This window comes from Drosophila guanche, unplaced genomic scaffold (genome assembly GCF_900245975.1).
Source record: "Drosophila guanche unplaced genomic scaffold, DGUA_6, whole genome shotgun sequence".
In the NCBI taxonomy this organism is placed as follows: domain Eukaryota; kingdom Metazoa; phylum Arthropoda; class Insecta; order Diptera; family Drosophilidae; genus Drosophila; species Drosophila guanche.
Genome location: NW_022995744.1, coordinates 10,231,398 through 10,257,148, shown reverse-complemented (window position 1 = coordinate 10,257,148; position 25,751 = coordinate 10,231,398). Strand labels below are relative to the sequence as shown.

At 46.3% G+C, this 25,751-nt stretch overlaps 3 protein-coding genes across 9 annotated transcripts; 1 reads left to right on the top strand and 2 right to left on the bottom strand.

The window, feature by feature from the left end:
- The first annotated feature begins 2,852 nt into the window (after positions 1-2,852).
- LOC117580561 (trypsin alpha-3-like) lies at positions 2,853-3,674 on the top strand. The gene has a single exon (XM_034267163.1). It carries the CDS (start codon positions 2,853-2,855, stop codon positions 3,672-3,674), a length of 822 nt encoding a protein of 273 aa, XP_034123054.1.
- A 1,556-nt stretch (positions 3,675-5,230) lies between these two features.
- On the bottom strand, positions 5,231-15,106 carry LOC117579853 (epsin-1). Of its 6 annotated transcripts, none has more exons than XM_034265959.1 (10): positions 14,649-15,106; positions 10,570-10,717; positions 10,068-10,156; positions 9,349-10,007; positions 8,635-9,295; positions 8,483-8,579; positions 8,147-8,421; positions 7,988-8,089; positions 7,202-7,747; positions 5,231-6,523 (listed from the first exon to the last, which is right to left on the bottom strand). In XM_034265959.1, coding segments are annotated over exons 2-10 (2,493 nt in total). In that variant the 5' UTR covers positions 10,571-10,717; positions 14,649-15,106; the 3' UTR covers positions 5,231-6,460. The 6 variants fall into 6 exon arrangements, with proteins under 6 accessions (XP_034121850.1, XP_034121851.1, XP_034121852.1 ...); XM_034265962.1 differs by having other exon boundaries at positions 5,798-6,523; positions 7,202-7,588; positions 14,649-15,105; XM_034265964.1 differs by lacking the exon at positions 7,202-7,747 and adding an exon at positions 6,738-6,802 and having other exon boundaries at positions 5,798-6,523; positions 14,649-15,104.
- Positions 15,107-16,336: 1,230 nt separating this feature from the next.
- LOC117579440 (insulin-like growth factor-binding protein complex acid labile subunit) lies at positions 16,337-25,332 on the bottom strand. Of its 2 annotated transcripts, XM_034265328.1 has the most exons (5): positions 24,052-25,332; positions 18,498-19,506; positions 18,236-18,434; positions 17,832-18,182; positions 16,337-17,798 (listed from the first exon to the last, which is right to left on the bottom strand). In XM_034265328.1, exons 1-5 carry the CDS (start codon positions 24,342-24,344, stop codon positions 17,218-17,220), a joined length of 2,433 nt encoding a protein of 810 aa, XP_034121219.1. In that variant the 5' UTR covers positions 24,345-25,332; the 3' UTR covers positions 16,337-17,217. The 2 variants fall into 2 exon arrangements, with proteins under 2 accessions (XP_034121219.1, XP_034121218.1); XM_034265327.1 differs by having other exon boundaries at positions 16,337-18,182.
- Positions 25,333-25,751: the final 419 nt, after the last annotated feature.

Here is a 25,751-nt window from a genome sequence, read left to right as displayed (position 1 = left end):
GTTGACGGATGAGATTGATTGCATAAGGTACAGGCAGCAGCAGCAGCAGCACCAGCAGCATGTGGCAGCAACATTGTCACAGTCACTCCCCAGGGGAGGGTCACTTGGGGTGCCGCCAAATCGTTTACTTTCACTGGCGATACCAGAACCGCTTAGAAGCAGCAGCACCTATGGACAGGGATTGGAGCAACGGACAGGCAGCAGCATCCAGTGATAGTAAAAGTGATAGTCGTTTTCTATTGGAGATTATTATGGCTTAAATATTTTACGACTTATATAACCACACACACATGGGCACACACACACACACACACTTACACTCCAACAGACAGATGGAGAGAGACGTCAAAGCAATTAAGCCACGCCACCAAAATGCAGCTACAAATGCAGGCACTTTTCTAATTAATTTCAAAATGAAGTAAAAAAAAAAACTACAACAAAAAAATCTCAATAAAATTTCATTTTCATTGACAGCCGCTTTTCAACTGCAACTGCATGATGCAGCGTGTGGCTGCAATAACAACAACAAACTGGTGGTGCTGCTGCTGGTGGTACACTTAATTGACAAGTGTGAAACTTTCAATTTCTGTACACCCATTGACATACAAAACGAGAGACGAGAGAGCGGAGAGCCTAAAGAGAGATTGGGCTGCCTAATGATGTCTTGCCGCCTGCCGCCTGCCGCCGCCTGCTGCTGCTGCTATGATTTGTTGTGTCTAAATGTCACAATTCTCCAACAGGGCGGTAGGTGTGACGCGTCGTATCTGCCAGCTCCGATGGCTTTTGCCTGATAATTATTGATACTGCTCGGGTAGCGTCTCGCGTGCTGACTTGACAAAAAGGCTGCTGCGCTGCTCCGCGCAATGCCATCAAATGATTAACTAACGGATCAGTGTGGAGGGGGAAACCGTTTGGTGTGGGCAGAGAGGGAGCTTTTTGCTGTATTGAGGGGAACCGTTTGCTCTGCAGAGAGGAAGCTTTTTGGTGTGGGGGGGAACACTACACCGTTTGGAACGTGCGAAATCGGTGAAATTTGTATCTGGCGTGTCTGAGTGCCAGTGCCAGGCGATTTAACACTACAAAAATTATGTTTCAATTATGCCGGTAAAAATGGAAAGTTGCTGCAAATCAATTGAATGTCTTAATTGCTGCTGCCCATACAGAGAATAACTTTCAGCAGACATCCCATCAATCAGCAGTGGACAAAAGAAAAAAGTTCTTAAAGGATTCCATCGTTCCCAGAACTAAACTGACAGACAGGCCTCCGTCCGTCCATTGGGTTTGGCATTTTCAACATGTTTTTTTTTTTTTTTTCGTGGCAAACCCATAATTAAAAATCAATTTGGCCCAGAGGGGGTTCCTATTATGCAAGAAATAAAAACAAAAACAAAGCCAAAAACATGATCATAATATCCATCCACTGGGCCACGTTCGTTGTCTGAGTCTTTTGGTTTGTGCAGTTTTGTCAAAGGTTTAGGCAGCCGCTGCCAGACATCAACGTGAGCCGCACATATCCAGCATATCTATGCTGGGGTTCAGGCCATGTCAGGCATGATTTTGCTGTGCCACAGTCACAGGAGATGCCAACGGAGTCGCTCGAGTGGCTGCCACGGCAACCCATTAATGAGCATCACACACACACACACACACACAGGCAGCTGCTGCTTTGGCTGGCATTTGACACATTTTTTAATTAAGGCATACAAATTGCGATTCTTCACGCTCCACGAAAATGATATATTTGCTGGCAATACAAAATATTACTACGCGGCGTGAGAGAGCTGCGCCTGAGTGGCGCATTCCTCAAGGCACTCCCGGCACCGCCGATAAGCGAGTTAATCACTCAGAAATTCCAGGCTTATCGGATATCGGCATATCTGGCTGCTGCTGCTGCTCCCGCACAATAAATGCAGAGAGAGAGAGAGAGGAGGAAATTTGCATAGGCGCCTGCCAAAAAGCCCAATGAATTTTTCTTACATAATTATCCATGGCTGTGGCTGCTACATTATGGCCCGACCAAGTGCAAGTCCAGCAGCAGGCAGTCCTGCTTTTGCTCCTTTCACTTTTTTGGCCCGCTGCCTGCCTAATTATTCCTGTGTCCATTGTCTCCGCTGTGATTTCGCACATAATTAAACTGCCCAAACTTTACATTAAATTAATAGTTTTATTGTTTCGTCCGCTGCCAAGCCATGCGGAAACGCGGCCCTACCAAAAATGGTCAACCAAACACCACAAAAAACGCGGTAGAAAAGTGGAGAAAAATCAAGTCATTGACACCGCGGAAAGCCCCAAAGGCACTATAGAAAAAGTGAGCAAAAAAAAACCCCATTGGAACACGCAAGATTAATGCGGCACACAATTATTGCGGAATTTATGCAAAAGTTAATGGCAGTTTTTTGCGATGGGCACAAGCGCCGCTATCATTTCACTTTCATGTCCAAACAGATGGCTATGAATGCACTTAAGGTAGAATTTTGAACCTAAAAAAAGATCTCTAGTAAGTGCAAATATTTATGGATAAGGTCTTAGTGAGTTAAAGCTTGCGAGAAATATTTTAAAATGATAATTTTTGGGTAAAATATTCATTTATAGATTATGAAACTTTTTAGCTCACCCTAAATTTGTAATCCCCCAGCAAACATTAATAAGCCTAACTTTGCCCCACTTTGACAATATATCAAAGAGAAATGGCGAATCCAAAGACAGGTTTTTTGTTGTTGTTGTGCTAAGCTTAAGAAATCGACAGAGCCAGAGCCAGAGAGAGAGAGGTGCCAAGGGGTCGAAAGGTAGCTCCCCACTAACGGAGTTCTATTCAGTTGCCACGCGACCGTGGGTCCGAGCAGTTTATCGGAATGCTTTGCAGGCCAAGTGGGAGGGGAAGTGCCATTGGAGTGGCCATCTCTGCGTGGCTGTGGCTGCAGCTGCAGACGCTGGCATATCAGACGGCGGGCAACATCACCAGCAACCCGACGCTGGACCATCTGCCCACGAGGATAATTGGTGGCAAGAGGATCAAGTGCTCGCGTGCGCCCTACCAGTGTGCTGTCATCTACGAAAATGACTTCATCTGCGGCTGCGTGATCCTCAATCGTCGCTGGCTGCTCACCGCCCACCACTGCATTGTGGGTGGGGCGGGCAAGTACCAGATTCGAGCGGGCACCACGCAGCAGCGACGCGGCGGTCAGCTGCGCCGCGTCAAGACGATCGTCGCCCATGCCGGCTACAGCGAGAACACGATGAGGAATGATCTGGCCATGATGAAGCTGCGCGAGCCGCTCAAGCACAATCGCTGCGTGAAGCCGGTGCGTCTGCCCTCGCGGAAGCGGACGCGCTGGCCAGAGTGCTACCTCGTCAGCGGCTGGGGCTTGGCCCAGGCGAATGCCCAGAATGTGCAGCGTTACCTGCGCGGCGAGCGTGTCTGCAAGGTGCGGCGTGGCAGGTGCCGGCAGATGTACAGGCGCACCGGCGTCAAGATCTACAAGGATATGATCTGCGCCGCACGGCCCGGCAAGGACAGCTGCTCCGGTGACTCGGGCGGGCCGCTGGTGCATGGCAACACGCTCTACGGCATTGTGTCGTTTGGCATTGGCTGCGCCAATCGCAATTATCCCGGGATCTATGTGAATGTGAAGCGCTATGTGCCGTGGATCAGGAAGGTTATGCGGAAGTATTAGGCAATGAAAGTGTGAAACAAAATGAAATAAAGGGCAGCTTGAATCAATCTCTTGCTCTGGTGTTTATTTCCCTAATAGAAATTTCAACTTTCTGCTTGCGAAAAAGAGAGTCCAAAGTGCAGAGCTCAGAGCTAAAGAAAGGCTTTCAAAGAACTCGCTTTATGCGGCATGATTTAGTGCTATAATCCAACATTAAACAGCTGCTCTGCCTTAGGAATTTGTCGAAAGTCCAATCAATATTCATGCCAATATTCTGTGGGTCAGCTCATTAGCATTCACTCCAATTCCAGAGTTCACAGCCAGAGGTCAGTTTGAATTTGGAATCGCCTCTCGAGGGTTCATTGTGCTTTTGCTCTGCTCTGCCCAAAAAGCAGCTTCCACTTTCCCCAACAATCGCATTTTGGGTGGCGTGGAGCTGCCCATCCGCCTGACACCCTGGCTGGCATCGCTCTCGGTCCAAGGCAATCCACAGCACTGCCCGGGCTCAGTGTGCTGCCACAGTGCATGAGAGAGCGAATGCCACGGAGACCCGACTGTCGCTGTCGTCGCCTCTATGGCGCATGGAGACGTTCCATAACGGACAACAGGCTCTGTGCGGCAGCAGCTGGCAAGGATCACTGCTACGGCGACTCGGCATTGTGTCCTTTTCCCATGGCTGTGCCAATCCACGCTTCCCCGGGGTCTACTCGTGTCCTGGATGCTTGCAGTGCTAAAAAGTGAAGGAAATTAAATGTTAATAAAGCAATCAATGATCTGCTCTTAGAGTGAATGCTGCTGCTGCTGCTGCTCCTCTTCCTTGCTGTTATACAATCTGTTAACCATCCTCCTTCGAGCATCATTCGTGCCCAGTACGCCAAAGAGCGATAAACTTATATGCGAGTCAGTCGACGGCAAATTTGTGTAAATTATGTATTTGTGCATTTTGATTTCATTTAAACGAAGTTTCCTGATGGCCCCCAGCGCATGTCAAAAAGCGAAACGCGAAGCTCTGGCAAGCTCTAGCAGCCCGACTTGCGCAACAACATACACAGATCCAGCCAGAGTCAATCCATATCCAAAAGCATTCACAACATCCCATTGCTGAGCTTGCGATGCGATTCCCAGCTGGCTTGCCCAAAATATCACTCTCTGCCGTATGCCGTATGCCGTATGCCATATGCCATATGCGGTGGGCGTGCTCCGTTAATGCTGCTGCCCCCCCACCGAAATTAACATAATCGTGCTGCTGGTCCGCGCTGCCTCCTGCCTCCAGCCCGTCGTCGCAGTTGGCGCCCCAACAAAGTGTTGAATGCTGGCGCTGCCTGTCAAGTGGCGGCTTCCAGGCATTGTGGCACACCACAGATCAGGCTCCTGGGACTTGCTCGTTGTGCAATGGGAGCATCAAATGTGGTTTGACTTTTAGTTAAAATAGATTTTTAATAATATTATATGAAAATACGCTTAAAAATGTTTTGCATTTAGCAAAAAGTGTATAATATTATGGGTGTGTCTAGGTGTGTCTAGGTGTGTGTCTAGTCTGGGGGAGGCTTTTGGGTTTCTCTTTTTATAAGTATGTATATTTCGTTATCATTAAGTTACGCTTACACAATTCATTACGTATTCTAGCCTAAAATGTATACCATTCATATTTGTTTTATGCTTTTGCTTCGTTTAGTTCCACGCCCTCTACTCGCTGTACGCTTCTACTCGCTCCTTCTTAAGCGTTCTCGCTCGCTCTTTTTTCTTTTATTTTTCTCTTTGTAAATTTCAAACTAGTTTCTATATGTGTAAAAAAATCATTTCAACAGCAAAACTCGTGGGGGCGGTGTGTGTGGACCAAAAGCGAACACAAGCGAATCGATTGCCATCTCTAAAATATCAGTAAAAATGTCTGTATGTACGTGTGTGTGTGTGTGTGTTTTTAAAAACTTGTACAAAAATGAGACATTTAACATTTCACAATTACATTTACAATTACAATTACAAGCATTACACACATTAATTAATTAATTAATTCATTAATTGGTTCATGCTCCTCCTCCTCCTGCTGCTGTTTTTAACATTCCTTCTTTGACCAATGCACAATTTTTTTAAAGCTATATAACAATTTTTTTCTCTCATTTAGTTTTGTTTTTCATTCATTATTTGCATCTCTCGTTTTTTTTTTGTTGGACTCTTTGTTTTCGATCTGCACTCGCTACTGGCTGTTCTGGCTTCTCGTTACTTTTTTTTTGTAACTCTGCAACAGTGCCAGGTGTGTGTGGGTGTGTGTGTGTGAGGGTTGCAGCCACATTGCCACTCAACTTTCTGTTACGTTTAGAATGTTGTGAAGAGTAGTAAAATAATTTCATTGCCAGTCGAGTGGCGTCTGTGCTGCCTGATTTCAGTTATTGCAAATGTTTGTGTTGTGTGTTTTGTCTAGACTCAAGTTCCGTGTTTGTTTGTGGAGTGGAGTCCCGAGTGCTCAGAGACAGAGTGGTGGCCCGGTCTGGTGTGCTCTCGCTTGTTTCCCTTTCTCTCTCGTTCTCTCTCTCTCTCTGTTGTACATCACATATTTTACAGTTTAATAATACTTTCTTACACATTAATTTATTAATTAATTCATATTTTCATGCTGCAGTTGATAGAGCTAAATTGCTGTGGTTTTTGCTGTCGTTTTACTGTGGTTCTTTATGGGCACACACACCAGCCAAAAGCCAAAAAGCCTCAAGCAGTCGATTCTCTGGCTTCTCCCATGTTCTTTTAGTGATTGACTCCGCTCCGCTGACATCCGTCTTGAATCCGTTCTGCTGTTGCATTCCTGCTCCTTATGACAAAAATGGATTTGTTGCTCCTGCTTCCGGTTTGATCCAAGGCATGTTGTTATTTTGCTGCAAGATTTTATGTCAGAATTAGTCAGGGTTTCAACATTTCTCTATAAAATATTAGCTTTAGCTTAAAGGAAGGAAAGCAAACTACATGCAGCGTCAATTCTGCCTGGTTAATGGTTACTTAAGGATTAGGTTTTTGTTATAGTTTTAGGTAGAGACTACGAACTAGTGGCAGAGAGCAGTTAGCATGCACATTCGAGAAGAAACATTTTACCCATTTTGCATTTTGTTTATTGCATTATTGTGTTTTTATTTAAGCGTCCAAGCCTCCATGGTTGGCTACAATTAGAAAATATTATGGATCAACGGATGCGATTGGCAGACCAGCTGCTGGTTACATGTTTTGTGTGGTTGAAGGCAGCAAAGGAAATCGTTGCTCGATTCACAGACATTCTCTTTGGCAGGCATTCGCTTGTGCGTGCGAGACGGTTTCCTTCACTGCCTTCTCCAGGTAAAGCATTTCTGTAGCAACAATTTGTTAGAGAGTTTTCCATACTTGCAAGTCAACAGAAAATTCAACTAAAATTAATTACAACTAAGGAGAAATAAACAGAACTAAAGCAAGCAAAAACAACAAGATAAACAACAAAGACAACTTCTGGCAGCAAAGAGGAGAGAGAGCAAACTGCAGCACAACTTCAACTTCAACTTCAACTTCAACGCTGAGGAATCACTCACTTCCAGCTTGCAGGCAGCAGCCGTGGACATGCCATAATTGCGTACATCCTCCCCGACTGCATCCCCAAAGTTCATGGGTGCAATTTTGATGCCCGGCGTTTCGGCCAGCGAATCGGATAAGGCGCTGCTATAGCTGGACGCATAGGTAGAGTACAGGGCCGGTGCGCCATAGTTATTGTTGTTGCTGTTGCTATTGCTATTGTACACATCGGATATATATCGGGGTTCAGCTTCATGGGCTGTGGGACTATTGAAGTAGGGACGCGTCGGCTGCGGCATCTCGCTGAACAGATCCATATTGCGTATGCTGTCAATGCCAGGACTTAGCGTGTTGCTGGGACTCTTGCTGCTGCTGTACGACTGAGTGTAAATCTGTTCCGCTGTCGGCTTTGGATGGTTGTGTATTTGTGGGTGTGTGACAGAGGGAATGATGGGATTACTAAACGCACTCAAGAGCTCAAATTCCCCCAAGCCTGTGGCATAGACCGGAGCTGTGGGCATGCCCAAATTGAGGCTGGTCGGACGCACGGGTGGCGGTAGCTTTAGCTGCGATTTGAAGACATTTAAAGACATGCAGCAGTTGCTCGCAAAATAAATATGACAAAAGAGGAAACAAAGTGCACAAAAAGTATAAAATGAATGAAACAAGAGTTTGGTTTTGTTTGAAAAGTAAACCGAGAAAGTACCGAAAAAATCATTAGAGTTAAAAGAGAAGAAAAAACCTCAAAGAATAATTACAAGTAGGAAGGAGATGCCCCGCCCCAACACGCTGCGCCTGTGACTCACCTGCGACTGACTGACGCCACCGCCCATGACGGGCGCCCAGGGATCCTGGTTCATGCTGACTGCAAAGGGCGCCTGCTGTTTCAGCTGATTGATGGACGGCACCTGAAAGGGAGCATTTAAATCAATGAAATCTCTAGCTTAAGGCGCGACAACACTTACGGCTGGCTGCTGTTGCTGGAATAGATTCGTTTTGGGTGGCATCACGTTATCGCTGAATGGATTGTAGGCTGGGGCATTGCCCGTTTGCGTTTGCGGCGCAATCGGTTTGATCAGATTATCCAGATTAACCAGCGCCGAATTCTCGCCTAAGAACGAGTGCGGATCCTTGAGCGGTTTCTTTGCAGTGGCACCCGTCGAGGGATGCACGGAGCTCGTGCTGACAGCGCCATTGCCGTAGTTCAAAGATAAAGGATCCATGTCGTCCAGCAGAGAAGCTAAAAGAAAACTGAATAGTTGAGGGAACAGCGCCAAAGATCGTGAGGCTGAAGACCTTACCATTATTGTTATTGTTGGAGGCATTCGAGTTGCTTTGATCGGCGCTCTTGTTGCGGTTTGTTATCAAATCGAATTCATCAAACTCGGGCGAATGTTTCTGCGAAATTGAATTATAAAATCAATCAAGAACTCATCATGGACTGTGAACGCACCTTTATAGCACCCGTGCCTGCGCCCAGTGCCTTCCAGGGATCATCCAGAGCTGGCTGCACCGGTGCTCCGAGGGTCCAAGGATCCGCTGGAGCCATGGCTGCTGCACCCGCTGGCTCTGCCAGCCAAGGATCCGCCGAGGCGCTGCCATTGTTGCCAGCATGATTGCTCGCTGACGCCGCCGCTGCCAGGGCACTGCCCGCATTGGTTCTCGTCATCAGCGCCTCGAAGGGAGCGCCGCCTGCAGGCGTGGCACCGCGTCCATTTTGGTTGGCATTCCCATTGGTCTGGAGCCAGCCCTCGTTGGAGGAGCCGGAGGCCACGGAAGGTGATTGTGTGCGCAGACCCCACGCATCTCCAGGAGCGACGGCGCCGCCCATGGCCGAGCTAATGGGCACTCCAGCGCCCATAATGGTGCGCGGTGCGGCCGAGGGATGCCAGGGATCCACTTGCGGCGAGGAGGTGCCCGACCACGGGTCCGACAGCTGACTGGGCGCACGGGCAGCACCGGGCGTGGCCCAGGGATCGACAACGGCCGCAGGTGCGCCGCCAGCAGCGCCCAGCGGCGGACTCGAAATGCTTGTGGCGCCCAGCGAAATGTCCAGCAAGTCCAGCAAATGGCTCTGGGGCTCCTCCTTCTTGGGTCTGGTGATGGGTTGGCCGCTGAGGGGTAGAAAGTTAAGGTAAACGTCTTCAGAATCGCTTGATTTGCTCACTTGAAGTCCTGTTCGCTCTGGCTGAGGGCCAGCTGCAGGCGCACATCGTCGCTTCGTCTCTTGGCCTCCTCCTGCTCGGCCTCCTCGCGTGACATGGCCATCGCCAGCTGCAGTTGGAGTTCCTCCTCGCCAGCGGTCTGTGGCCGAACCATTTCCAGTTCTGATTGTGATTTGGGCGGCTCCTCTTGCCAGCCCGGCGGCATGTCACGCTGCGAGGGCCCGTCAATGTAGCCGTCGCTGCCAAAGCCGCTGGGATGCAGCGCAAAGCGCTCCTTGGCCTTCAGCGCCTTCACCCGCTCGTTCTTGAGTCGCTCATCGTCCTTGAGCAGCGTGACCAGCTGCTTGGCCTTCTCGCGCACATGGGTGCCCTGGTCCTTGCCCTCCTCAAAGTACACAAACTCGCGCAGCGTTTGAATGGCAAAAATGTTCTCCTTGCACTGCTGCGCCACCTTCTCGGTGCCAATCTTGATGAGGTACTCCAGCAGGATGAGCGCCTTGTAGACGTGCCGCCAGTTCTTGCCATGATCGTTGAGACGCTTCCAAATCATTTGCATGATCTCCGAGAAGGCCACCACGTTGTAGGTGAGATCCGCAATCTCGCCCATAATGGCAGCCGACGGACCCCATGGATCATTCGACGTGGCCTCGCGCACTTTGACCTGCAAAGGGTAGGAGGTTTTGGTAGAGTTTTCTAGTGGAAATTTGTGGGCTTTACTCACCTGAGCATCGGAATAATTGTGCGCTAGGTTCTTGATGTTTCTGCGTAGACCGGCAACATTGACCTGCATATCGTCCTTTTGCTTTCTCACTGTGTGACGAGAGAAGGAGAGTGGAATGTTAGCATTTTCATGTAAATATCTCAAAGATCCTCTGCTGGGGTGGGTTAGGTTTTGGGTTAGGTTTCGGGGCTATGTTTTAATCTGTTCTGAGATTTAGTTTTATTTTTTGTCTGTCTATCAAAAGTTTTTTCCTTTAGTTGTATGTTTTTCTGTTACGTTACTGGAATTTTGGTTGTTGTTTTCTGAAGTATAATCCGGTGTATGGTATGATGTGTGGCAGTACAAAAGCAAAACAAAAGAGAACACAAGAAAGTTGAAGGTGTGTAAATGGTTCCGACAGATATAACTTTAACCTATATGGCTTATGTGTGAGACAGAGACAGAGACAGAGATAGAGAGAGAGATAATATTATGAAAATTGTGATTTAACATTGAGACTTACTTTTCGTTTCGTTTTTATTTTTGCTACACACACAAGAAGAAACTTTTTGTGACTTTTGCTTTTATGTTTGGATTTGTGTCTTTTCAAAGGCTAAAAGTTTTCTTTTGCTTTTATGTTTTTATTTGCTGTTTAAGTGCTCCAAAGCAAGCTAAGTATGAGATACAAGATAAATACAATCAAAATACATGGTTTAAAAGATACAGAATACATTTTACAGAATACATTTTAAATATATATATATAACGGCAGTTAAGATCTCCAAAGGGTGCACATCACACAAACAAATCGGTGAAAGAAATACTTGAAAATAACAGAATTTTATTGCTGTGAACATCGAAAGTCGTCCGCACGCGTCGGCTGCCTCGGGAGAGTTTCAGCAACCAGGCCGAGGGCCCCTCTCGGACACCCAGAAAAATAATTCAATTTGCGGCCAAACCAAAATGTGCAACAGAAAGGAATAACAACACACACACGCACACATACGAACCAATACCACAAAAACACCAAAGCAAAAAGCAAAGAGTAGTGCAAGCAAACGATCCCCAAAGCAGACTGTGCAAATGCGCTTCCCGAACAAAACAAGGGGCTGGGAGATTTGGTTTAAAAAATGTTTACCGTATACAAATGTGTGTGTGGATAATAATAATTTACAACAAATAATGTCACAAGATGAGTGCACTGCAAAGTGATCGCTGTGAAGATTTGCCCTCAGTTAACTCCTTGCCCGCAAACTCTTCCACTTAGCTAATGTATCCCACACCAACGATTCATGCTGGAAGAGGCCGGCCTTCTGCTTGAACTTAACCGCTAGCTAGACAAACAACAAGAAGCCGCAAAAATGCAAAATAACCAACGGGGTTGGGGGGTACAGGCCGACCCATGTCTGGCAGTGGAATATGCAAAACTTTTTTGCATCCCAAGTCCGTGCTTGAGTTATGCATTAAACAACAACAATATAGCGTGAAATTATAGAAAATGAATTGATTTTCACCCCCTACTTGTTCTTGGCCCGAGGTGCAGATCTATTTATACATGCAAACAAGGAAAAAAAAAATGCACCCAAGATAATCAAATCGTTATCGATTGGATTCGACGGCAACAAAGCAGCGGCGAAAGTTCTGCGAGAGAAAAGAGTGTTGGAGGTCCCCAACCTCAGAGACGCCCCCATATAATGCAGTGAGAGCAAAGCGTAAGGCAAATTGAAGCTGATTAGTGATAAGATAGGGGCCTATAAAATGTACGTACGTACACATAAATATGTACATATGTATGTAAGTTAATGTAGGGGCCTTGCAGATCAGTCGAAAATTGATTAATATTCTAGAATAATTTAAGTCTCTTGGGATTTTTTAGCTACTTGAATTTGTAATTCAATCTAGGGGAAAAGTAAATCAAAACTTTCAAGCAGATCCGACAGCTGACTGAGTTTAATAGTTTCATAGAAAAAGGTGAATCATGCAACGCTTCTGGAACTAATTTATTATGGCAGAAGTTTCCTACGTAGTTATCAAAATACACAGTTGTCGATTACACACACACACACACACACACACAACAGTTATCAGTGAGGTAATTGCGTTAAATCAAACTGTAATTTGAAACTCCATTATCGAATGTCTGTAAAGTCCGCTATTACATCGAGAAAATTAACAAGCAGACATGAATGAAAATTTACCAGTGATCTGGCATTTCTTTAGGCAATATTTATGGCTAGTTGAACCTGCTACGACGAATTAAAGCTTGTTGCACCTGAACTTCGGATTTATGGCTACATATGTATGCTGCTGTTGGCCACAATAACCGGTTATTTTCAGCTAATTTATTGCCTAATCTTACTACAGTTATTTTACAGTTTGGAAACTTGTTAAGAAGAATTTAAGTGTATGGAATTTTAGGCAGCTAATAGCTAGGAATTTGTTTGTCAGCTCCACTCAGAACAAATATTTACTCTCTTTTTAGTTGTGTTTGTTTGTTTTTGCAAAGAAACTCTCTTGACACATATTGGAGAGGGCAGCCACCGGCGGCAGAAGACAAGAGACAGAAATCCACTAAGAACACAAACCACAACTGTAACTCCCAGATAAAACCCGTTCTTTCCTAGACTCCAGAGAGAGCGAGATTTAAAGAGAGCAGATCCATTGACCGCTTTGCTGACATCGTAAAGATCACATGCGGGGGAGTGAAATGAATAACTGTGCCTGTTTGTTTGTTTGTTTTCATTCTGCCTGACGTCTGTCCCCCGCCACCACTTGACGATGCAAAAGACGAAATAATTCAATTAAATGTCGCGCAGTAAGAGAGAAAGACAGAGAGAGAGAGAAGCCACTAGGCAAATGAAGTGCAAGAGTCAGTAGAGTGAGGGTGTGAGGTGGCCGCGGGGTGGCTTGCTTGAACTTGAACAAATTAAATGCCAGACCAGACAGAGCCAAAGAGAGAGACAGAAGGAGAGCGAGAGCCCAAGTGTGAGAGGACCAAAGTCTCTGTCTGTGTCTGTGGCTGCTTTGAGGGGCGGCAGACAGAGGGAGGCAGAAGCTTTCTTTGTGTTTTTGCACTTGACTTTCGACAAACGGCGACGTTTTATTGCCAAAAATAATACAGTACACATACATATGCATATGCACAAACATTTGTGTGGATATGTGAATGTATGTATGTGAATAAACCACCGAACGAGTTGCGGATTTACTTTGTTCAGAGCCTTGACGGATTCGAACCCGGGGAACCCGGTTCAATGAACGTAACACGCAAAAAGCTTAACCGCTAAAGCACACTCGGAGGAATAGCCGAAAAAACACTGGAGATCGGAGACGGCAGCCACGACGTTGCCCGATTGTTATGCGTACTGCAACTGATGTTTATTTCTCTCAGTATTTGTATATATCGAATAGGAATTATTATGGACTCGAGCAAAATATTCCACATATTTACGAGTGTGTTTTCGCGAAATCATTGTCAGACGTTTAGCATGTGTTCGCGATAAATGAGTGTCTACCATTAACCCTAACTGTGATCTAGTCAAAGATCCGAAAGATTTCGATAAAGACCGAATTACTGGACAGATCTCCATTAACACCCATTTAACTAGAGTCTTTTCATAGCGAAATATTTTCCATGTTTTATGCAGGTGTGAATAGTTAATTCATCAGAATTAAATTCGCAACATAATCAAACTATAAACATTTGCGGAAAGTCACTTTGTCTCCCACATACATTGTATATCATCCAGTATCTCTTTCTTTTTTGATAAGATTCTTTGAAGGGTAAATATTTGCATTTGGTTTATGGTAATCTGCATGGCAGACAGGTAGAGGTTTAAAGTTTCGCTTTCACGAAGGTCATTGCTCGCCTGCTGCGTCCCACTGTGCGCAACTTGAGCTGATGTTCTCCGATCAGTGGCGGCGACGCTTAGCCGGGACATGGGGCTTATCCCCCCTTAACCGTACACCCCCCCTTGATGCAACTGTTGTGCATGCGGGCGTAAAATATGTGTGTGCGGATGTGTGTATGAGCGATGGGTGCCGCTGTTTTATTGGTGTAAGTGTGATAACTAGTCAGAAATGCGATTAGATTTCATTTGTGGCACACACCGACAAGTACGAATGAACGGCTGGACGGGCTACAGTGGTCACACACATACACCAAACTAGCAAAATATGTGCGAAACTTCATTCATTACTCATGCCCAGTGGCTTCCTGCCATGCCCACGCAACATAAACCAGTTTTACCTTTCGACCTGGACCTACTTTAGTATTTAGGGAAGGCGGGCGGGCGGCTGATGACTAACGCAGCGACGCCGACTTATCAGAACGCCGAAAAAATAATTTAGCGAAACTCTTATCAATAAAAGCACGCTAATGCTAGAGCTTTTCCGCGACACAAACAACAGAAACCACAGAAACAACAGAAATGGGGAATGTTAGAAGGACGTCACAGTTATGGGGCCAGCCTAAAACGGTTCTGGATGGTGGTAGATCGTTTTTAGATCAATGTAAGGCGAATCCCAAGCGGAAATTCAACTGAAGAGAAAACCGCTGCGCTCTGCCCACTACCGACTGGGCCGCCCCCTCTCTCTGCTCACCTGCTCCACTGCTGCAATGCTCTGTTCTCTTCTTCTTGCTGTTGTTGTTGTTTCTGCTTCGCTGCTGCAGTCAGTTCGTATCGGTGTGGAGCTCTCTCTGTGCGTACGTGTATGAGTGTATGTGTTTGTGTGTGACGTCGACGACGACGGTGGCAACTACTCCTCCCCTTCTATCTAGTTTTTCTATATTTTTACGACTTTCTTTTCAAATGCGCTCGCTGCCAGCAAACGGAGAGAGTCACAAGACGTGACGGGCAACGGCGACTGCGACGGGGACGACGAAAACAACTACGTCAGCAGAAGTAACGCGCACGAAAACGGGACGACGCAGATCCTCCAGAGGAAGGCGGAATTTGGTGAACAACAGAACGATATTTACACTTTGCACTTTGTACAAAAACACACAAAATGGGGCAGCGGAATTGCTATTATTCTTGTTTTTGATTGCAGTGTGACCAGTGTGACCGCGAAATTATCGATAAAATATACCGTCAGGGCCTAGTAAATATAACAAAATATACCATTGAATCTTCAAAATATACCGTAAATATACCGTGGTCTTAAATCAGATTCCTCGACTTTGATGTTCTATTTGATATTACTAGCGTGCAGAGACTTTCAACACTGAAACAAAAATTTAATCCGATTGAAGAATCAAATTTGCTTATTATAAATACTCCTTTTTATTGGATTGTATACCTTATGATCTTATATTTTACAAATTTGTACCCCCTCTGGAAGCATGGGAGCTTTATCTTCAGCATGTAAATGCATGTAAATTGTTAACAGAGACACATGTACATATGTTAAGAGATATCATTAACAATTAGTGAAAGCGCAAGCAACAAAAACGGAAAAGAGAATTAAAAACAGAGACGACTACCCTTGGAAAAATATTAATAAATAATCATCGCTAGTACTTTCGTAACTATTCGATTGCGGCTCTATATCGAATGGTATTTTGTTTACTTTCGATAGCTGATTGCTCGTGAAACTAAATAAGATTAGATTGAGATTGATATTATAATCAAATTAATTCGGAACGACTTTGCTCTTCTTTTTTTATTTTTTCGTTACATTCGAACTGGGAATTTAGATAGTTAAATATATTTTCAAGTTTAACACAAGCTGTGTAAAATGGAAGTAGTACCCTCACCCTGACTATCGATGCTTTCATCGATACCGCAAACAGCTGGCAGCCGACTAGTTATTATTTAAAACCTAAAAACAACGGTTGATAAGTGAACAAAGCTGCGACCGAGTTTAAAATAAATGTTTGGAGAATAATGTCTTCCCGCGAAATAACCAGAAACAGACAGAGGGCCCTGCTCCGGGCCGAAACTCCTAGGCCATGCCATCATTGGGCAGCGCTCCAAACAAAGCGACCCAATCTCTGAAAACTTTTCATAAATCAACAGTTACGCGGAGTGAAAAGCTAATGAAGACCCCTAAGTACTTCAGGATCTAAGTTTATTGACAAGCCAAACATTTTAGTGCTTTGCGCAGATGCTAATAGCCAAGACCAACATCAGGGTCGAGCAGGAATTGCATAGCGGAATTAAGAAGGCAAGTTACCCAAATTGTTTTCCTTATTCAGACGCTCTTTAGATTGCTTCTTGTTAAAGTCCCTTTGCTCGAAAATGTCCATTCATTTATTGAAATCTGCAGAAATAACAACTGCTTTCCTCGATATTTGACTTTTATTTACGATTTTTATTTAGAATACCATTTTCATTTTCATATAATTACACGCTAAAATCTAATTTCTCATCTTGTTAACGAAACGGATAACAAATAGTGTGTATGTATGTAATATATTTTTTGTTTTTCGCTTTTAATTCTTTAATATTTTATTTTAGAGTGTATGTTGTGTTGTGTGAGCGCGCGTTGCTACGTCTGTGTGAGTTGTGTTGCTGTGTTGTGAGTGCATTTACCGGTTTTGTTTTGTTGTTGCTGTTTTCTAGGATCTAAGTACCTAACATTTTAGATATTCAACGAACGTGTATGGAGGTGTGTTTACAGTTATTAAATATGTTTAGTATGTATATTCGTTTATGTGTATGTTGTGTATATATTTCCATAACGCCAACTGTTGCGCTTCCTTACACGTTCCCCGTTCGTTTTCGCTCTCCGCAACGCTCTCACCGGTTCGCTTTACTGTTCGTTCGTTCGTTTCCTATTCCTATTCCCACACACACACACACACATACGAGAAATTGAGCCCCCAACAAATAAGCTTAAAGCATAAAGACAGTACCGTTTGTCAGTCCGTGTTGTCCGTGGGTCATCGATACACTTACTCCTCCTCCTCCTCCTACTCTTCTTTTCTTCTCTTCTGCCTGTTCTCGAACTCGAATTCGAATTCGAATCGAAACAAAACCAAAACACAGAAAACATTCAATATGTGCGGCACCGGTCGTGGCATCTTTTCGATTTTAGCGATCGCTTAAATAAAACATAAAAACTAAATTAACTTAAGACATACTACTCGTACGAAACACATCCACGCTGCGCTTTACATTTAAATATTCGTTACGTCCCCTAGCACGTGGGCACGGGGTGCACCGCTTCACTCCTCGGGCGGCTCCTCGGGCACCTGCAGACTCTGGGCGGACTCCGCGTGCACGGAATTCGCCTGCGAATCGGAGTCCTCCTCGAGCACATTCGTTTTGCTCGGCGGCGGCGTGGGCGGCGGCTGCACCAGATTCGGTATATACTCCACCGTCTCGTACTCGGTCTTGGCCACCGACTCGTGATCCAGATCCCGCTCGTGCTCGAGCAGCGGATCCTCGACCGCGACAGGTGGCGCCACCGCCTCATCGGCCTCTTTCGGAGCATTGGGCAACTCCACCCCTGCATTTCCCGTGTCATTGATGGGCATGGGATCCGCATGGGGCACCACATTGGGCTCCTCAATGTCTAGGATGATGGGCAAGGTCTCGTTCGGCTTTGGCGTTGTCGTGCTGGTCGTTGTCGTGGTGGGTGCAGTGGTCGTCACCAGTTCCGTGGCAGCCAACTGGCTGCTGGGCGTCGTCGCTGTTGTCGTGGGTGTCGCTGCGGTGGTCGTGGTGCTCGTTGTGGGCGTCATTGGTGTCGTTGTGGCGGTCTCATTACTTTCCAGTTCACTCTCCAGCGGCACAGGCGAAGGCGAAGGCGTGGTCGTGGTCGTTGTTGTGGTGCTCGTGGTGGTGCTGGTGGTTAGTAGCGGCGGCAGTGGACCCACCGCAGCGGTGCCAATGATCACCGGATTGATCAGCGGCTGGCCCAGCGTGGCTATAATCGGCGGCAGCAGCTCCTCGTTGCTCTTGAGCAGCGTCGGCACGAGCATCTGCACCACGGGCTTGGCATCCTCACCACCGCCGATCTTCAGGTTGGTCATCAGCAGCGGCAGATCAATCTTGTAGAGCATTGGCAGCACGGTGCACACCTCCTGATCGTTCTCGAAGCACTGCGAACGGCCGCGTATACGCGCATCCTGTACGGCCATCAAGCGGCACAGCTCATTGAGGCGCACATCACACATGATCGGATTATCTGTGAATGGAAAACGGTGAGCAAAGGTTGAGGCATAAGCCAAGATAACTCACCATCCAGATGTATCTCCAGTTTGCCGGGCACATTGTGATTCTTGCAGCGCGTATTGGTGACGAGTTCGCTCGAGATGGTCGTAATTTGATTGTTCGTCAGATTGGCTTGGCACAGCACCGGCAGCCCATTGAAGTCTCGCTCCAGCTTGGTGATGTTGTTGAAGGCCAGCTTCAGGATCTTCAGATTGGGCAGCATCGTCTGAGGAAAGGAGGAACAGGAATTAAGATTTGAGACTACAAAGTTCCAGTGAAGATCGCTTACCGTTTCGAGTGGCTTTAGTTCCACCAGCTGATTGCCAGTCATGTCGAGAATCTCCAGTCGTTGCATGCCATCAAAGTCGCCGAGCAAGAGATGCTCCAGCCGATTGGCGGACAAATCGAGTATGCGCAGATTGCCCAAACCAGCCACGGCACCATCCAGGGACACGATCTGATTGTGATCGAGTCGCAGCTCGAACAGCACCAGCTCCTGCACGCCCTTGGTGCTGGGCAGCAGACGGGCAATGCGGTTGTGCGACAAATCGAGACCCTTGAGCAGGCGCAGGCCGTGCAGCTCCTCCATGGAGAACTCCTCCATGTCGTTGAACGAGAAATTTGCATTCATCAGCTTGACCATGGGCAGCAGCGAGGAGTTAAGCGAGCGAATGTGATTGCTGGCCAGGTGGAGCACCTCCAGGCGACCGCAGGCCTGGAACTCATCCTGGGACAGGTACTCCAGCTCGTTGTTGCCTGCCAGCAGTTCCTCGAGGTCCTGCGAGTTGCGCAGCACACGATCAAAGGAGCGCAGGCGATTGAAGTGCACGTGGATCGTCTGCAGGTACCGCATCCCAGCCATGTTCGCCGGCAGCCGCTCCAGCCGATTGTTGTGGGCCATCAGGAGGCGCAGTCTGCTGCCATCCGGCAGCTCTCCGTCCAGCTCGCTGATGTTGTTCGCATTGATGAAGAGCGACTGCAGCACGTGCAGATCGTGCAGCGATCCATTGAGCGATTCTATCTGATTCCGCCCGAGATGGAGAATGAGCAAACTCTGCGGAAAGGCGCCTCTGTCCAGTCGCGTGATGTTGTTGCTGGGCAGTATGAGATTCGTGACCACTTGGATGCCCTTTAGATCGTCCTGCTGCACCGCTCGTATGTTACAGCGCCCAATGTCCAGGGTCGCCAGACTCGGCATGTGGTTCAAGACATGCTTCGGGATCTCATCGAGTTCGTTGTCGCCGACGCTTAGGTAGGTTACATTCGATAACCCACGGAACGGCAGCTCGGGCAGCGATCTATAAATAGAGAAATGAAAAAAAAAGAAAAACAGACACATTCATTAACACTTCGTGCAAGTATTATTAGAAGAAAGCCCCGAATCGCATTCAGAAATCATCAGATGGAATGACAAGGCAACGGACAAGCCCATCCGATGGGTTTCAGAGCGCCAAAACCACGCTGGAAAGTGCTAGGAACCTCGTTATTGATTGAGAGATTGAAACTAATCCTAAGTAGGCACAAAACTGCATCATTGGATCTGGCAAGCAGATGGGACAACTGTTATCAGCACCCAGCTCTGAGGGGATCCTCTCACATCCATCACAAAAATCTGAATGAAGTGACGAAAGATGACAGAGATTTGTATTCCCCATCTATGGTATGTATAGATAATCCTTTCTTCGCAGGATTTATACCAAAGAAGTTCGTAGTTTATGTGCTCCATCCATTCCCAGCCCTGGCAGCACACTTTGGACTCGATGACGCAGGCTTATCAGGTACTGGCGCACCCATAACCACCAGTAGCCGATCCCCGTCCGATCTTTATCGATGTCTGCAGGTGGCTATTAAGTTGTCGCCGTCGAGGCGCCAAACTGCCCCATGAATGCCATGCCATCCATATGCATGATGGGAACTGGGCTGGATGGCGTGCAAATTGCGCCGCTTGACGGGATGGAGGGGGGCGTGCAGACTGGCCACAGAGTGGACATCCTTGGCGCCCGTTATTGGTACAGGTAGTGCCAGAGGCAGATTGCTAGATTGATTGGCAGACGCTATTTTTAGAGGCAGCCAGACAGAGCCAGATCTGATCTTGATTGATAGCACAGCGCCCAGGAGGAGGCAGTGCAGAGCCACTTGTCAAGCGTTGATTATGTAATGAGAAAAATGCCAGGAGGAGAAACAGGAGGCTGCTGCTTCTGCTGCTGTTGCTGCTGCTGCTGCTGCTGTTGCTGACTGCCTGTATCTGTATCTATAATGAGCCCGTTGAACTTGACGCACATGTGGCTGAGTACATACAAGAAGATAGATGAAGATGAAGATGGAGATGAAGATGAAGCTGGGATACATGCTTGGAGGTGCACACAACCCTCTCTCTCTCTCTCAATATATATACCCAATATATAGATATATATTCCTTAACGTCAGCGGCATAATTGTCACACGACCTAAGGCTTGGCCCCCACCGATCATTGATTGAGCGTAATAATAAAATTCAATTGGACTGCCTGCTACTCGGCTCGTCTCTGGACTTGGACTGACCCCCAGAGATCGCGGAGAGGCACACACAGAGAATGAAGCGGAGAATAACAAAAACAAGTTCGAACACATTCCAAGCATCCACCCATCTCCCGAAACAAATATCAAAACATCGAAACTTTCCTTTTCAATGACTGAAAAAACAACCCGAAAAATTCAACATCTATCGGAGGAATAGGAGGAAGAGGAGGAGACTGTTACTGTGACTTTGAGCATTATCGCAGACAGACAAGCGATCGGAGGAATATTCCATTATGTCTATTATGCACGAGGAGTACGAGTACGAGTTATCATAATTAATTGTCAACACTTTTCGCACTTTCTCAGGGCTGCCCGCTGCCCGCTGCACGTTGCTGCCTGCTGCTGATGCACTCTGATAATAGCAATAACAACCATATTAATAGCCTCAAACAAATCCGCGAGTGATTGAACATATAAACCAACGATTGTACGCACACACAGACCAACACAAAATACATATGTTATGGGTATGTTATGGCTATGGTCTGGCATGGCCTTATCGCCTGAGAAAAGCACAAGACCAATGTGATCAATCTATCAAAAAGGTCATATAAGAGAGAGAGAGAGAGAGAGAGTGTACGATCGTGCCTCGTATTACTCATGCCATGCCATCGTGATCTTGGGTGTCCTGTCCTGTGCTGTGTGCCGCAGAGAGTTCATTCGAGGCTGTCGCTGGCTGTCTCTCATTCAATAGTTGTCTACAACTCGAATGAGTTTCTGATTAAGAGCGATCGTAAAAAGCAATCATTAAAATTGAGTTTATTATTTTGGCGCCAGTCATAAAACCAGATTGTACCTACCATAAATACAAAAAAAAATCAACAACACAAAAAAATAAGAAGAAAAACATAATCTGTTATCAGGGGACAGTGATGGCGGTCCCAAAGTAAGAACTGGAACTTAGAAGCGGACTTGACTTACTAAGAAGTTGGCTTATTTCTGGCGAGATTATACCACTTTAAAGATCATTATGACTGCTATTAGATTTATCTTTTAATTATCCCAAAGATTTCCTTTCAATGTAGATTCCATCTCTTTTTGTTCACGGATAACTGACTCTACTTGGGGATCATCAAGATCTGTTGCTTACAATGCTAGAGTTTCTTCATTCATTATGGGGATTGTCTTTCAACCGCTCGGAATCGTATCGATAACGCAGACAGTAATGGAGGGAAACTCAGTGAAATCATGATTCGATCTCAGAGAGACACAGTGGCAGAGGGTAGCAAGTATTTTTCCTGACTTGGTTGGCATGATTTGGTCAGAGCGCGATATTAAGGCAATAGGTCAATTATTATAAATTGACATCAATGTAAAAAAGTGTACGACAGCCAGGCAGCAGTGGCCAGTGCCAGTGGCAGCACGCGCTCGAGCTCTTTGCTGAATGCAGAGACAGAGACAGATACAGAGAGAGAGAGAGTGTGTCAGGCAGCTGGGAGATTGGGTAGATCGTGCACCAGCATTGATTCGATTAGGTCGCGTAATTAAATCATTCAGTTTTACATACGAATGAGTGACTGACTGAATGATTGGGAAAATGTATTGGGAAATGGATGAGTTGGTTCGAAAATGTAATCCCAGGGCATCTAAGAACAGTCGTTGTGGAAGCTTCTGGAAAAGAGGCTAAAGGGCGAACCTAATTTATTAGGGGAACTACTGCCAAGACGTTGAATGACCTAATGATTGCCAAAACACTAAACTGTCCAGGTGGTATGTAACCTTTTTTTTAGTATCTTTAACTTATACTTATTTAGGGGAAAAACTTGTCTTAATTGTTAGCTTTATTTGAGAACTTGGCAGCGATAATTGCTTGGAAATATTTCTGAAAAAAATGAATCCAAAGTCTGCCAAACTCAAGGAATTAAAAGATCTTTTAAAGGAACATTTAATCATGTTAAATTTACATTATTACTGATTGAGAGACCTACCAAAAAGTGCAGTTGTAGCCCGAAAATAGCTACACCAAAGCCAGTGCTAAAGAGTCTACCCCATTTCGAGGTGAAATTCCTTGAATGAATTTTTCGTGGCGTGGGGGCGCACAAAGGCGTTGCCGAGCCTTGAGTCATGCGAGTATTTTGTTGTTGTTTTGAGTGCGATTCCGATGATCTCCATTATAATTGTAAAGCCGACGAAGTCAAATATCAATGAACCCGCCGACAGGCGCTTATGAAATAGGCTCGAATGTTGTTTCCACACGAATATATTTTTTGCAGCAGAGCGGACAGCGGACAGGGGACAGGGGATCAAGCGTATTTATTTATATTTGTTATTTATTATTTTTAAATAGCAAATATATAAAAACACACAACGCCATGAGTGGCAGTGGAATCGGAATTCATTCAGAGTCAGCGACAGAGCCGGAGCCAGAGCCAGAGCCAAGAAAACGTGCAAAAGCGATTCCAATAAACTGCAATTATCAATTTTGTATACGCATTAAGTATACGACGCGTCGCTTGCTGGCGCAAAGTGCCATATAGAGAGAGAGACTCGGCACCTAGAGTCCGCTGTACAGCATTATAAGTACATAAATGGGAAGCCTCCTCCTCTCTATGTACTCGGTGGAAATTGATAAGCCGCGCAGCTATTCAATTATCAATAATACAAAAAAAAGAGACGAAAGCCGGGACGTACCGAGAGAGAGAGAGAGAGAGAGGGATCTGCTTCAGAGATGCTTAGTTGGTGCTGGATTACGATAGGTTCCAATCGAATTGAATCGCCTTTGGATCGTATCGAATCTAATCTGTTGGCGCAAAGACAAACAAAACATCTTTTGCCGTAGCGCCCGAGCCCGAGTAATTTGTATCAATTCCATGGGCCGAGACGGGCCTTTCCACTTCCTAATTGAAAAAATTAAAATTAAATCGGTAATTATGACTCGACTCGACTCGATCTTCTCCAGCTGGCAATTTGCACAATTGAGGACCATAGATAATGAGCCAGTGGACAGTGTCTGATCCTCCTCCTCCTCGCTCCAACCCCGATCCGTGCCCTGTTATTGTTTTAGTATCTACTCTGGGGGTTTGTAAACAAGCCCAGAAAGCACTTTTTTTTCGTGCATTTACATAAGTAGAATATATGGAAATTTGTATACTTTTTTCATTATATTTTGCTCGGTTTTTTATTGGGTTTAAGGAACCTAAATTGATAGCCATGCGAGCGGAAAATTCTGCCGGAATTTCGCAACGGAATCAGGGGGCGACGGCGACAGCGGACCTGCACCTGGCCTTGAACCGTGCTCTGATCTTCGATCGATCAATTGACTTTAATTCAATTGAATATCTCACCTTAGGCCATTCCATTGCATGCGCAGCTTGTACAGGTTGAAGTTCATATCCGTAAACGAGCGCATCTCCAGGTCATCCAGCTGCGAGTGGGTGATCTTCAGATCGGTGTGCACATCGGGATTCAGCTTATTGGCCAGCGTGTCCACAATGGCATTAAAGGACTCCAGCTTCTCGCACGAGAGCTCCACATAGTTGGAGGCCTTGCCGGTCTCGCAGGTGCACGGCGAAATCTCCGGCCGCACCGAGCACTGCAGCGAGGCTATGTGGAAAACGGCGTACATAAGGGAAGTCATTTCGAGGGGAAGAATTCACTAGATCTTCGCTTGATAATTAGTTCTTCTTCTTTTTGTTTATTCACAGTCACCGTGTCACAGTTCACAAAGTCACTATTTTCTGTTGTTGCTGCTGCTGCTCGGATCGAGGATGCGCCGGTGCATGCCGTTGGGCGGCGGATTATCAACTGTTTTCAGTACGTTCCAGTGGCGGCGCAGGCAGCTCGGGGAAGTCTGGTCTGGTCTGCTCTGGGTAAAACACACACACACACACACACGGACACGAACACTAATACACACTCGATCGATGGGCCTCTTCTATGCGAACAGATGTGTTATGCGTGATGCGGCGGGGGTTTCCATAGTTTTCCGGCAGCAGGATTTTCTTGTGTGTGTTGAGTTTCGGTTATTCTGTGGAACCGATTCGATCCTCACTCTGGCATCGAATTTCACTGACTTCCCGTTGCGCGCTCAAACACACACACACACACACACACATACACTCGCACAGGGTCACACACGCACACACACACTGGCTGTTTAGGGCACCCTCACGTAACGGGAATTTTGGGATGCGTTGCGATGGGATTTTGGGCTCCAAATTCACTCCGCCGTACAGCCGGGTGATCTCTCGCTCTCTCTCCCTCTCTCTGTGTTGTCTCTTTCTATATTCTCAGTCGTTCGGCGTCTGGGCTGACCTCTTGAACCGCGCTTCCAGTGTACATAGATCGAAGCAATGCTTGGAATTAATCTTCTAAAAAAGTTGATTTGTTTTTCGAATACAAAAAAAACCCGCGACTACACTCTTGGGAGTGAATTCTGTTATTCTGTGTGTGGGTTGTGCTCGTATATGGTTGTTGGGTTGGTTGGGTATATGGATTCGATCGCATCGATCTGTTCTCGCGCACTCGTAATAAATATATTTTTTTCCCGATTTACTGTTTGATTCCCGGTGATCACGTCTTTATGCCAGCACGGTCCGTTGCGAGTGTGGTTCTGGGTCTGGGTGTGGGAATCAAAAGCGCTGAGGATCCGATTCGATCCCAGCCGTATGCTGCGCCGTCGCTGCGACGCGTCGCCGCTGCTTTGCGCTGCTCTCACACACACTCGCTTTCGCGCTCTCTCTCTCTCTGTGTCGCTTTCGTCTCCTCTTTTCTGCTGCACTCGCAAATCTCTCGCGTCTCTTGCTGCTCTCTCTCTCTCTCTCTCTGTCCCGCTGCTGTGGAGCGACTTTTGGGTGGTTTGAGGCGCAAGTTTCGGCCCAAAGGCGCATCGCTAGATGAGGTGAGTGAGGTCTAACAGTGGCGCTCTCGCAACAGAAAGAGAGCGGCACTGCCTCTTATTTATGTCCAAGCTCCTAGTTTAACGAAAGGTGAAAGCTTTCCAGTGAGCGCACCTCTCGCGGCCACACCTTGCTCTGCATGCACC

Bases quoted from the DNA above. Each gene is read 5' to 3' on its own strand.
- LOC117579440 (XM_034265327.1), bottom strand. From the start codon at position 24,344: ATGACTTCCCTTATGTACGCCGTTTTCCACATAGCCTCGCTGCAGTGC. The intron at 18,435-18,497 runs GTAAGCGATCTT...TCCTTTCCTCAG, and splicing joins AACTAAAGCCACTCGAAACG to ACGATGCTGCCCAATCTGAA. The intron at 18,183-18,235 runs GTGAGTTATCTT...TTCCATTCACAG, and splicing joins ACTGGAGATACATCTGGATG to ATAATCCGATCATGTGTGAT.
- LOC117579853 (XM_034265959.1), bottom strand. The intron at 9,296-9,348 runs GTGAGCAAATCA...TCTACCCCTCAG, and splicing joins CAGAGCGAACAGGACTTCAA to CGGCCAACCCATCACCAGAC. The intron at 6,524-7,201 runs GTGAGTGATTCC...AAAATCTTGCAG, and splicing joins CTGCTGCCTGCAAGCTGGAA to CAAAATAACAACATGCCTTG.
- LOC117580561 (XM_034267163.1), top strand. From the start codon at position 2,853: ATGCTTTGCAGGCCAAGTGGGAGGGGAAGTGCCATTGGAGTGGCCATC.